At 37.9% G+C, this 13,632-nt stretch overlaps 1 protein-coding gene across 5 annotated transcripts in view; it reads left to right on the top strand.

Moving 5' to 3' along the window:
* DPY19L4 (dpy-19 like 4) overlaps positions 1–13,632 on the top strand; it is a 43,656-nt gene that overhangs the window by 1,612 nt on the left and 28,412 nt on the right. For 4 of the 5 annotated variants that reach the window (XM_070392236.1, XM_070392238.1, XM_070392234.1 and 1 more), the window contains 5 exons: positions 5,591–5,701; positions 8,290–8,414; positions 10,078–10,168; positions 10,718–10,839; positions 10,951–11,096. In XM_070392236.1, coding sequence (XP_070248337.1) covers positions 5,591–5,701; positions 8,290–8,414; positions 10,078–10,168; positions 10,718–10,839; positions 10,951–11,096 — 595 coding nt within the window. Of the gene's footprint in view, positions 1–59; positions 224–5,590; positions 5,702–8,289; positions 8,415–10,077; positions 10,169–10,717; positions 10,840–10,950; positions 11,097–13,632 lie in introns of those variants that run through there. The other variant, XM_070392237.1, reaches the window with a different exon arrangement.

Here is a 13,632-nt window from a genome sequence, read left to right as displayed (position 1 = left end):
AGTCTGCAGGCCAATGCTCTGTCCACTGAGCCAAACCAGGCAGGGCAGGAAAGCGATTTTTAAAACGTAAATTGTGAGGCGTCTCTGCTGTCCTGTGACTTGTTGTCTGGTCCCTCTGCTCACACCGGCTTCATCTTTGCCTTCGCTTCCTTGAGTTCCCAGAGTGTTGAATGTAAGACACGCTACCTAAAAACAGCTTCAACAACCAAACTATTTGTGATGGGTGAGGAAGAATCTAATTTCTTTTGTTGCCTTGGTTTTTTTTTATCTTTGGCTGCAGTATATTTTTAAAACATTTCTTGATTTTTTTTTTCTTTTCCTTTTCTGACTCATTGCAAATGTGTGGGGGTAGGTTGCTGAGCTAGTTTATAAGTTTCCTTGAGCACTTTCATGCTCAAGTTAAAGCAGCAGTTTTCACCCGGTGTGCTGCAAGAATTTTTAAGACCTGCAATAACTGGCTTTTTCAGTCAGCGGCACTGACCTCTTTTGCCTTAGATTGTCAAGGAAAAAGAATGACAACAGCCAGCACAACAATAGCCGTCTGGTGTGAATGAATCAAAATTATACCTATTTTTTTGATCAGATCAGCCAAAAATATATTTTTGTGTGTGTGCCACAGAATTTTAGTAATTAGTTTATGTGCGGCATGAGGTGAAAAGGGTTGAATATCGCTGAGTTAATACTGGGGAGAAGGGTGGGAGGGAAGGGGTCAACGGGAGGAATAGGGGTTAATACTTTCAACAATAAAGATAAATTTAAAAATTTAATACTGGGTACTAAAAGTCTTTAATATTAGGCATCATATAAAATGACATTATAGTTACACCGTTAAAAAGACCATACCACCCTGCTGGTGTGGCCCAGTGGTTGGGCGTGGACCTTTGAAGCAGGAGGTCACCTTTTGATTCCCCGTCAGGGCACATGCCCGGGTTGTGGGCTGGATCCCCAGTTGGGGGCATGCAGGAGGCAGCTGATTGATGATTCTCTGTAATCATTGATGTTTCTATCTCTTCCTCTTCCTCTTAAAAAAGACTGTACTATGTGATATAAAGTGAAAAATGATTTTTGGTTGTAGAATTACAAATATTTCAAAGCAGTTAAATACATCTTATATGAAACATAATCAACTGCGGTTTATTTAAAATATATTTTCACTCAACACATTTTTAAAAAATATATTTTATTGATTTTTTATAGAGAGGAAGGGAGAGAGATAAAGAGTTAAAACATCGATGAGAGAGAAACATCAATCAGCTGCCTCCTGCACACCTCCTACTGGGGATGTGCCCACAACCAAGGTACATGCCCTTGACCAGAATCAAACCTGGGACCCTTGAGTCCGCAGGCTGACGCTCTATCCACTGAGCCAAACCGGTTAGGGCTCACTCAACACATTTTAAGTTACATAAATATTTGGATCCCTACTGTGGTAGGTGCTGGGATATAATGGTCAACAGTGAATAATTAAATTCTTACTTATATAATAATGCTAGTAATGATATTTATAGCAAGCATGTCTGTGTGCCAGGCATTCTGAGTGTTTTACATTTACTTAGGACTCAATACTTTCCCCCCACAAAACACATGTTGTATTCACTGTGTTAAAATTAGACTAATTTTACTTGTATCCCCATGTACTCTATATTTTTTTTTTTTGCTTATTCACTTGGATCCTCTTCATTGTCCCACTTTTTCTCTAAATAAATATTATTTAGGAATCTCATCTTCCAAAAGATGTCTTCTTTGATGCTAGGGGTCAGGGTGTTTATGCTTCCTGAACAAAATGTTAGAGCAAAGAAAGAAGTGACAACCTTGAGTAGAGCAGTATTAACACTTCACTTGGAAATTGCTATATTCTGGATGGACATTTGCAGACCTCTTTGTATTCCTACTATCTCGTGTATAGATCACTGCACCAGAAATAGCAGGTTGTTTTTGTGGCTATGTTATTTTCTTTTCTTTTTTCTTTGCAGTGCTAAATATGTAAAATAGTGAAAGGAAACTTGAATTCTATCCTAGAGCTTTTCTATCAGAATCCATAATCTAGTTAGTCCACTGCTTTGGCCTTTATTACTTACCACTGAGAGATTCTTGGCTTTATCAATTATTAAGTTAGGAGATCAATATAGAGAAAACAGGTGAGATTTGCATCTAATCAGATTTCTTACATGGTGATAGTTAGAAAATTAGTTTTAAGAACAAGGTTGAAGCCCTAGCCGGTTTGGCTCAGTGGATAGAGCGTCAACCTGCAGACTGAAGGGCCCCAGGTTTGATTCCAGTCAAGGGCATGTACCTTGGTTGCGGGCACATCCCCGGAAGGGGGTGTGCAGGAGGCAGCTGATCGATGTTTCTCTTTCATCGATGTTTCTAACTCTCTATCCCTCTCCCTTCCTCTCTGTAAAAAGTCAATAAAATATATTTTAAAAAATTAAATAAATAAAAAAGAACAAGGTTGAAGAGATTGGCTAAAATGAATACTGTATTTCCCAAGTTGTACTTTTTGTTCCCACAATTTAATGCCACTGTAATTGTCATGTTCTAAAATCAGTGCATATATTTAATATGCTCATGGTTTTCCCCCTTGAAAAACTTATTAAATAATATCTTTAAATGAATGGCATTTTAGAGTTAAGAAAATAAAGCATTATAGATCCTTTTAGTATATTGATTTGTATGATCTATCATTACTAATATAGATTCTTGAGAGATGACTGTTAAGATTTGTATGCTTCATAAATTATTTTGGAAACTGCAAAATTTTGTATAAATTGTACTTTCATAAGTAAAAATCCATTTATATGCACAGAGAACACTTTATTACAGACCCTAGCCCAGCCGGGTGTAGCTCAGTGGAGCGTCGACCCAGGAACCAAGAGGTCACCGGTTCGATTCCTGGTCAGGGCATGTGCCCAGGTTGCGGGCTCGATCCCCAGTGGAGGTCCTGCAGGAGGCAGCCAATCAATGATTCTCTCTCATCATTGATGTTTCTATCTCTCTCTCCCTCTCCCTTCCTCTCTGAGATCAATAAAAATATATTAAAAAAAAAAAAAGACCCTAGTAAAGTGATTTATCTTATAAAGATTTTTTTGAAAAAGGAAAATTGTAGCTTTTTGTAAAGAACACTTTTTTATGTGAACACTCCCTTCCAATTTATCTTTATCTTAAATGTGTGCTTTTAGACACTGTCTAATACAAACACCTACCTTGGTCACAAACACCCATTGGTCACACACATTTGTTAACAACCTCAATATATTTGTTAATTTGATTTCAGAGAGTATCCAATTAAAATTTTTAAAAAAATCTAAAACTATTAATGTGTTTAATATGCATGTATAGCTACTAAATAAACTTTTTGTGTTTTTTTCCTTGTATGCTTTTAAAATAAAATTTAAAATAATAACTTGCATCTGAAGACTTTATTGGCTTTACATAAAACTTTATTCTAGTTGACCACTTCTAACTTTTGCTCTAACTCATATAAGGGGAAAATTAAAAGGGCATCATGAAGAAGGAATATAATATTTATTAGTTGACCCAGATTTGTATGCACAAAATCTCAAAATTCACAGTATGGCTTTTCTAATAATGTCATTTTCTTATGTATTCATTGGCTTCACTAATGTGGTAACACAAAAAATAGTATAGAAATGGTTAAAAATTAGGCTAGTCAAACTGAATCCACAAAACATACAGTTTTTTTCCTCACTATGACAGTATTTAAAGATATTTTGGCAAACATGAATTTACTTTGACGCTATTTTTTTAAAAAAATATATTTTATTGATTTTTTATAGAGAGGAAGAGAGAGGGATAGAGAGAAACATCGATCAGCTGCCTCTTGCACACCTCCTACTGGGGATGTGCCCGCAACCAAGGTACATGCCCTTGGCTGGAATCGAACCTGGGACCTTTCAGTCCGCAGGCTATCCACTGAGACAAACCTGTTAGGGCTGACGCTATTTTAAAATACACTTATTTTAGCCTGTCCGATGTGGCTCAGTGGTTGAATGTTGACCCATGAATCAGGAGGTCACAGTTCGATTCCTGGTTAGGGCATATGCCCAGATTGCGAGCTCCATTCTGTCCGGGAGTGTGCAGGAGGCAGCCTATCGATGATTGTCTCTCATTATTGATGTTGCTATCTCTCTCCCTCTCCCTTTCTCTCTTTCTGAAATATATATACATTTGTGTGTGTGTGTGTGTGCTTTAAAAAAAGTAAAATACATTTACTTTATTCATTTTCTACAGTAAAGTTAGAGAATAATCCATCTAATCAGCAACAGTAGTTGATTCATTTCTCCTTTTTTGACTCCTCTCTTTAGGCTTATATTTCATAGCCTAAAGTCATCACAAAAAGAAAAGAAAAATCTCCTCTATAAGGAGGAGACAAATTCTTAAACCACCTTAGAAACTTGACAGGACACTCTATAACTTCATAAGGACAAAGCTTACCCCATAAGTTAATTAGTTCTAATGAGGAAAAGTATTTACATTGAATATAGTAAATTTCTTTTTAATTTGGGATTTAGTTTACTTGTTTGAAAGAACTTTTTCTGCATTATGCCTTTTTTTGTTTTAGATATATAAAAGGTAGATAATCTAATATTGGGGAATTTTCTGAGATTTCCCAAATACAGGGATATTTATAGGTTCAGCCTATTTTCTAATACCTAAGTCTATAAGACTATTGAAGGATAATGATACTACAGCATTGTGAAATTCTGCAGAACTTTCAGGATTATTTAAAAAATGAAGTATAACCCTGGCCCAGTGGCTCTATTGATTAGAGCATTGTCCTGATGCACCAAGGTTGTGGGTTTGTTTCCCATTCAGGGTACATATAAGAAAGCAACCAATGAATACGTAAGTGGAACAACAATTCCACATTTCTCGCCCTAGAAATCAATCAATAAAAAGTAAAAAATGAGATGCCTGGTCGGAATGGCTCAGTGGTTGAGCATCGACTTATGAACCAGGAGGTCACGGTTCGATTCCTGGTAAGGGCACATGCCTGGGTTGTAGGCTCAATTCCCAGTGTGGGGCATGCAGGAGGCAGCCGATCAATGATTCTCTCTCATCATTGATGTTTCTGTCTCTCTCTCCCTCTTCCTTCCTCTCTGAAGTCAATAAAAATACATAATATAAATAAATAAATAATGAGGTATATTTTTATGGTCAATGTATTTTATTATATTTTGATTAAAATCATTAATCCATGTATTATGCATGTAACTAATAAGTAACTAGAATAGTAAGCTAATTTTTTACATAACAGTTTGTTTCCCATTCATGAAAAAAAATTTACTTATTTTGGGATATTGTGAAAATAACTTCATCTCCGGAGAAGAACTCATTAGTTTATCAATAAGACTCTGAAAGCACATGTTGAAGGTGGAACCGATATTGTCCTTTTTGTTTGTAGGAAAGACAGTTTTGTGATGAGTGCTAAAATAATTATGAAAATAGTTATCTTTGGTACTCATAGGTCTTTGTGTAACTTTTACCTTAGTATAATAAAAGTTAATCATTTGGGATACAGACAGAATGATTTGATACACATTGCAATTAACTTTTCAAATATTTTAAGGACCATCTATAGAACTGCGCCAAAGAAAAAAGCCAAAATCTTCAGAAAATAAAGAATCTGCCAAAGAAGAGAAAATTGATGACACTCCAGTTCCTGAAAGAGCTCCAAAACGTAAGTTAGATAGATTTGGAGTTTTTGTGCTACTGCAAAAATACAGTTATGCTAGGTAGTATATTTTATATTAATACTTTAAATGTAGATACATATTTTGTGTTTAAGATGTGGTGGTACCAGACAACTTCCATTAGGTTTTGCTATAGAACCACCTCTAAATTTCACTTATTTATAACACACTTTAATACCATTCTGAAGTCAGGAAATTTAAAGTAGAAACACTGTAAGTTGGGGAGTGTCTGTATAAGATTTGGTTGAATATATTTTCTTCTAATAGCATTTGATAATTAGGATTAGCTTGCTATTGTGTAAGACTAAATGAAACACACACACACACACACACACACACAGGAAAAGATCCATGTTTAGAAACTTTGAAGAACTTTTGCCGAACTACTGCCATAAATAAGTTTTCTTACTGTGTTTTAACTGAGCTCTTACTATCTGCCAGGCCAGATGCTTTACCCATGCTATTGGAAACAGTAATTTTAAAATAATTTTATCATATAGATACTATTTGATTTACTGGGTAGGGTTTCTCAAGCATTTTGATTATAATTCATATTAATTTAGTGATATCTAAGTAGGCTTTAATGTCTCTAATATGCTGTGCAAACTAACATTTATGAAATAATATAATGAAAATAGCTAAGATTTTAGTTTATCTAAACAAATAAATCAACAAGTTGATTTTTATAAACTTCCAGTCATTCAGTAGCAGAACACTAGGCTTTGGGCCTTTAGACCCATGCTTATATTTAATCTTAATAGTTATAGCAGGACTAAATCATCTTGTGTGTAGAAAATCCAAGTATGTTTTATGTTAGTTCATCAAGAAATTGTTACATATACATAACAGTTGTATATGAAGTTTTAAATACATAATCATCAAAAGTCATTGAATTGTACATTTTATTTTTGTATATATATTTATTTTTTTTCATTGATTTTTAGAGAGAGTGGAAGAGAGAGGGAAAGACAGAGGAAGATCGATGTCATAGAAACACATTGATTGGTTGCCTCCTGCACGAGCCCTGACCAGGGCCCTGGGCCAGGAAGGAGCCTGCAACCGAGACACTTGACCTTCACCGGAATCGAATCCAGGACCCTTTGGTCCGCAGGACATCACTTTATCCACTGAGCCAAAGCAGCTAGGGCTATTTTATTTATTTTATGTTTTTATTGATTTCAAAGAGGAAAAAAGAGTGAGAGAAAGATAGAAACATCAAAGATGAGAGAGAATCATTGATCGGCTGCCTCCTGCTTGCCCCACACCAGGGATCGAGCCTGCAACCCGGGCGTGTTCCCTGACCAGGAATTGAACCATGACCTCCTGGTTCTTAGGTTGATGCTCAACCACTGAGCCACGCTGGCTGGACAAATTGTACATTTTAAATAGCTGTAGTTTATAGTAAACTGTTCCTCAATAAAGAAAAAGATTCCTGGATAAGAAAAAAATATCAGTAGTAATTCTGATTGAACCTATTTTTTCTTTAGATATTTGGTATTATAGTACGTTCTACTTATTCCTTTTTAAAATGAATAGATTTTTAAAAAATATGTTTCATTTATAGAAGAAATGAGCAGATAGTACAGAATTCCCAAGTTACCCCCCCCCCCCCCCACACACACACACGGAGTTTTCCTTATAATTATTATTTAACTAGAGGCCTGTTTCACGAAATTCATGCATGGGGGGGGGGGGGGGGGGGGTTCCCTCAGCCCGGCCTGTACCCTCTCGCAATCTGGGACATCCCTCTCGCAATCTGGGACCCCTGGCTCCTAACTGCTGGCCTGCCTGCCTGCCTGATAGCCCCTAACCACTCTGCCTGCCTCATTGCCCCTAACCACTCGCCTGCCTGCCTAATCCCCCCTAACCCCTCTGCCTGGTTGCCCCTAACTACTCTGTCTGCCTGCCCAATGCCCCTAACTGCTCGCCTGCCTGCCTGATTGCCCCTGACCACTCTGCCTGCCTGCCTGATTGCCCCTAACTGCTCGCCTGCCTGCCTGATCGCCCCTAATCGCCTCTGCCTTGGCCCCTGTCACTGCAGCTTCATCCGGAAGGACGTCCAGAAGGTCATTCGGCTGTTTGGTCTAATTAGCATATTAGCTTTTTATTATATAGGATATTAGTAATGTATGTTGGTTACAATTAATGAACCAGTATTGATACATTATTTTAAACTAAAGTCCATATTTTATTCAGATTTTTTTGGTTTTTGCCTAATGTCCTCTTTCTGTTCCAGGATACCATCTAGGATATATTACATTCAGTTGTCATGTCTCCTTAGACTCCTCTTGGCCGTGACTGTTTTGCAGGCTTTGTTTTTGAGGGCCTTGGCAGTTTAGAGGAATAGTGTTCAGGTATATTATAGGATGCCCCTCTGTTGGAATTTGTCTGCTGTTTTCCTCAGAATTACACTGGGGCAATGGGTTTTGGGAAGAAAGACCATAGAGTTAGAATGCCATTTTCATCACATCATATCCACATCATATCATAACTTTTGATTACTTTTTCTTTTTTAATTGAAGTTCATAAATATAGATATCATCTACATCTAATTACTTTTAATATGCTTTTTCAGATGTATTATTTCAGCGCTTTGCAAAGATTTTCATTGGCTGTCTTGCAGCAGTTACTAGCGGTATGATGTATGCTCTCTATTTGTCAGCGTACCATGAGCGGAAATTCTGGTTTTCCAACAGGCAGGTAAGAAGAAAGACTTTCGAGCATGAGAGTTTTTTTAGTACTTAATATTAATTTAACTAATTTGCTTTTCCAGGGAGCCCAAATAGTGTGATAATTATGACAAGTGTTTTCTTATTTTTTTAAAAATATATATTTTATTGATTTTTTACAGAGAGGAAGGGAGAGGGATAGAGAGTTAGAAACATTGATGAGAGAGAAGCATCGATCAGCTGCCTCCTGCACACCCCCTACTGGGGATGTGCCTGCAACCAAGGTACATGCCCTTGACCAGAATCGATCCTGGGATCCTTTAGTCCCCAGGCCCGCTCTATCCTATATATGAGCCAACCAGCTAGGCCAGTGGTCGGCAAACTCATTAGTCAACAGAGCCAAATATCAACAGTACAACAACTGAAATTTCTTTTGAGAGCCAGATTTTTTAAACTTAAACTATATAGGTAGGTACATTGTTATTAACCTACCTATATAGTTTAAGTACTGTTGATATTTGGCGCCTTCCTGTGCTGCGTATTCCGCGGCCCACCTGCGCCCCGTCTCCCGTCACCCCCCACTTCTTCTAACGCCACTCCTTCAAAATAGACTCACCCAGGACGAAAACCGACTTCTGCGCATGGGCCACAAAGTTTCAATCGCACTGTATGTGCTCGCCCGCACGTGGTATTTTGTGGAAGAGCCACACTCAAGGGGACAAAGAGCCGCATGTGGCTCGCGAGCCACCGTTTGCCAACCACTGGGCAAGGGCAAGTGTTTTCTTATTTATAGCCATTAGAAACAAAATGGTTTAAAAGCTGTTTTGAGAACACTCATGGTATCAACCTTGAAAATTTTAATGTATATATTTTAAGGCCATAGAATAGAAATATGAGGATGCTTTCCTTCATGCAATTAATTTATCAGGGACTTTTGGTGGCAGTGAAATGATGAGGAGTTTACTCAGCTTTTTAGTTTTCAGAAACAATCTGAAAATTTCAGGATCAAAATATATTTTTAGCCTGGCCAGTGTGGGTCAGTGGTTGAGCGTCGACCCATGAACCAAGAGGTCACGATTCAATTCCTGGTCAGGGAACAGGCCCAGGTTGCCAGCTAGATCCCCTGTAGGGGGAGCCAATCAGTGATTCTCATCATTGATGTTTCTATCCCACTCCCCCTCTCCCATCATCACTCTGAAATCAATAAAAACATTTTTTAAAAACCCCAAAACTTCGACCTACTAAAAGGAAAATTCAAACATATCTTTGAATAAATGGATAAATAAGTAGTATTAGTTTAGAACAGCGGTTCTAAACCTGTGGGTTGCAACCCCTTTGGGGGTCGAATGACCCTTTCACAGGGGTCGCCTAAGACCATCGGAAAACACATATATAATTACATATTGTTTTTGTGATGAATCACTATCCTTTAATTATGTTCAATTTGTAACAATGAAAATACATCCTGCATATCAGATATTTACATTACGATTCATAACAGTAGCAAAATTACAGTTATGAAGTAGCAACGAAAATAGTTTTATGGTTGGGGGTCACCACAACATGAGGAACTGTATTAAGGGTCGTGGCATTAGGAAGGTTGAGAACCACTGGTTTAGAAGATGAGAGTGATGGAAGATAGCAGTTGAAATTTAGGACACAGGTATTTAAATAATCATTATATTTTCTTTTAGGAGCTTGAACGAGAAATCACATTCCAGGGTGACAGTGCCATTTATTACTCTTATTATAAAGATATGTTAAAGGCACCTTCATTTGAAAGAGGTATGATAAGTATATTTATATTTTTAATAATAATGTTTTTATTTTAAAATAAAACCTTTTTTCCCAGCCAAAATGGCTCAGTTGGTTGAGCATCATCGTCCTGACCAAAGGGTTGCCGGTTCAATTCCTGGTCAGGGCACATACCCAGGTTTTGGGTTTGGTCCCAAGTTGGGGCATGTACAGAAGGCAACCACTTGGTGTTATCTCTCATATCAACCTCTCTCTCTCTCTCTCTCTCTCTCTCTCTCTCTCTCTCTCTCTCTCTCCTTCTTCTTCTCTCTAAGCATGTCCTCAGGTGAAGTTAAATAAATAAATAAATATAAAATAAAACATTGTTCTTCTGTATCGTAGCCTTTGATTGTAGAGATTTGTCTCAGAATATAGATATTGTTCTTCCTTATACTTAATAAAATAATTGGAAAAATGAGACAGTGTTATTTTGGGATTTTTCTTGATATTAACTTAAAATATTCAGTGACTTTTGAATGACATGTTTAGTTATCATAAAAGCAGAATAAATAACCTAGAGAAAAATATTTCTGTCTTTAGGTGTTTATGAACTGACACATAATAACAAAACTGTATCTCTGAAGACTATAAATGCAGTGCAACAAATGTCTCTATATCCAGAACTTATAGCCAGTGTTTTATATCAAGCAACTGGTAGCAACGTATGTGTTTTTCTTTTTATTATAATATTTATTATCTCACATACTTATGAATCCTCAAAGTTACTTGACGTAATTCTATTATCTCCTTATCTCTCTATTTTTTTCAATTAGGAGATTATTGAGCCAGTATATTTCTATATTGGTATTGTTTTTGGATTGCAAGGAATATATGTTACCGCTTTATTTGTTACAAGTTGGCTTATGAGTGGAACCTGGCTAGCAGGAATGCTTACTGTTGCATGGTTCATTATTAACAGGTAAGAAAGGTGTTTTTACTTAAGTTTTACAACTTTCTGTGTCTGTGGTAGTCAGTTCTAAAAATGCTCTCCCCCTGCCGAAACCGATTTGGCTCAGTGGATAGAGCGTCGGCCTGCGGACTGAGGGGTCCCAGGTTCGATCCCGGTCAAGGGCATGTACCTGGGTTGCAGGCACATCCCCAGTAGGGGGTGTGCAGGAGGCAGCTGGTCGATGTTTCTCTCCCATCGATGTTTCTAACTCTCTATCTCTCTCCCTTCCTCTCTGCAAAAAATCAATAAAATATATTTAAAAAAAAAAAAATGCTCTCCCCCTGACTCTCATATTTTATATGGCACTGTTGACCTTACATAGGAAGATTACCCACTGGGCCTGATCTAATGGGGTGAGCCCCTAAAAGCGGAGAGCTTTTTCCAACTAGTGCAGAGATAGTTTGAAGCATGAGAAGGGTTTGCTGTTCTGTTGCTGGATTGAAGTGAGGAGGAAATGACTTTTCCCAATAACTATTGAGCTCATAAAAGGACTACAAATACGGATGAGAACTGCAGCCCTAGCTGATGCTTTGATTTTAGCTTAGGGAGTCTCTGAGCAGAGAATCTAGCCAACTGCTGGATTTGTGACCTAATAAATCTGTGCTGTGTTGTTTTGTTTCTTTAAAGATTTTTTTAAATGGATTTTTAGAGATAGAGGAAGGGAGAGGGAGAGAGAGATAGAAACATCGATATGAGAATGGAACATGGATCAGCTGCCTCTTGCATGACCCCTACCGGCTATTGGGCCCAAAACCTGCGCATGTGCCCTGACCTGGAATCGAAGCAGCAACCTTTTGGTTTTGAGATATGTTTTAAGCCACTACATTTGTGGTCATTTGTCATGCAGCAATTGGAAAATAATATACCCACATTGTATCTCTTTTTTCAGATATAATGACATTGGCATATATAGATATACCTCTTCTATTTAAGGTTGATGACGTAAGCTTCATGAAAAGAAGGACGAGGCATCAGATACATCACCATTAAGTTAACTACCACAGTTAACTATTCAATATTAATCGATGGCAGTGTGCTTTGCTTTTTATTTTATTTTTTTATTGGTTTTAGAAAGAGAGAGAAACACTGATTTGTTCTACTTATTTATGCATTCATTGGTTGAGTGAAACTGAGATTGACTGCTAGTTTAGGGGATGACAGTCTGACCTCTCCATTGTTTATCTCTCTTTTTTTTTTTAAATATATTTTATTGATTTTTTTACAGAGAGAAAGGGAGAGGGATAGAGAGTTAGAAACATCGATGAGAGAGAAACATCGGTCAGCTGCCTCCTGCACACTCCCCACTGGGGATGTGCCCGCAACCAAGGTACATGCCCTTGGCCAGAATCGAACCTGGGACCCTTCAGTCTGCAGGCCGACGCTCTATCCACTGAGCCAAACCGGTTAGGGCTTCACTTACTATTTTAAAGTCAGACAAATGGTTAACTTCACTTGACCAATTTCTACATGTGTTTGTAGCTGTCTCCAATTGTGATAAGAAACTTTTTCTGCTGTTCTCCCTCTCTCTCTTTTTTTGGTTAATTCTCACCTGAGGATGTTTTCCAATGATTTTTAGAGAGAGCGGAAGGGAAGGGGAGAGTCAGAGAGAGAAAAACATCCATGTGAGAGAGACACGTTGATTGGTTGCCTCTCGCAGGCTCCTGACCGGGGCCAGGGATGGAGCCTGCAACTGAGGGACATGCTCTTGATCAGAATCAAACCCAAGACCCTTCAGTCCGAGGGCTAATGCTCTAACCACAGAGCAAAACTGGCTAAGGCAGTATTCTCTTTTTAAATATCTTTCTCTACTTAGGAATTTTCATTGGCTCAATAGGACTAAACACATTACCATGATTGTTCTTGTAGTTGCTCAAATTGTCACAACTTTGGTCAATAGGAGTCTTTTCAGGCTGACTTCTGAGTCCTTTTGACACATCTTCATTAATTTTTGCAAGCTTTCTTGCTTTTTGACTAAACAAGCAGGCTGACCTTGTGTATCCCCTGTGAAAGATTTGGAATTACCTATTTCTCTAAGGATAGCTCTGGTTGCTTTTAGTATAGAACAGTACTAGAAAAAAAAAAAGAATAGTACTAGAGAATTTGGTGTGGATGCTAGGGGGATAAAATGATTTCTTGTTATGTCAGAAAGTACCTGTTAGAGAATATATAAATTTCTTGATGTGTTTTATTTATTTTAGAGAGAGAGGAAGGGAGAAGGATAGAGAGAGGGAAGGAGAAACATCAGTGAGAGAGAACATCGATTGGCTGCTTCCTGCATGCATTCCCACTGGGGATCGAGCCCACAACCTGGGCATGTGCCCTGACCAGGAATCAAACTTGCGACCTCTTGGTTCATGGGTCGATGCTCACCACTGAGCCATGCTGGCCGGGCGAGAATATTTTAAGTTACCATGTACTTTTCTAAAATTCTGTTGGGATTCATTTTTAGAAATGTAATAGCCAACTCACAGAAAGACATTTCAGTACTCATAGACTAAGTCTAGAA

The sequence above is a fragment of the Myotis yumanensis genome, unplaced genomic scaffold (assembly GCF_028538775.1).
Source record: "Myotis yumanensis isolate MYYU_CA2020_CCGP unplaced genomic scaffold, mMyoYum1.0.hap1 SCAF_15, whole genome shotgun sequence".
In the NCBI taxonomy this organism is placed as follows: Eukaryota; Metazoa; Chordata; class Mammalia; order Chiroptera; family Vespertilionidae; genus Myotis; species Myotis yumanensis.
Note: the sequence above shows the minus strand (reverse complement) of the source record. Positions and strands in the feature narration are given on the sequence as shown.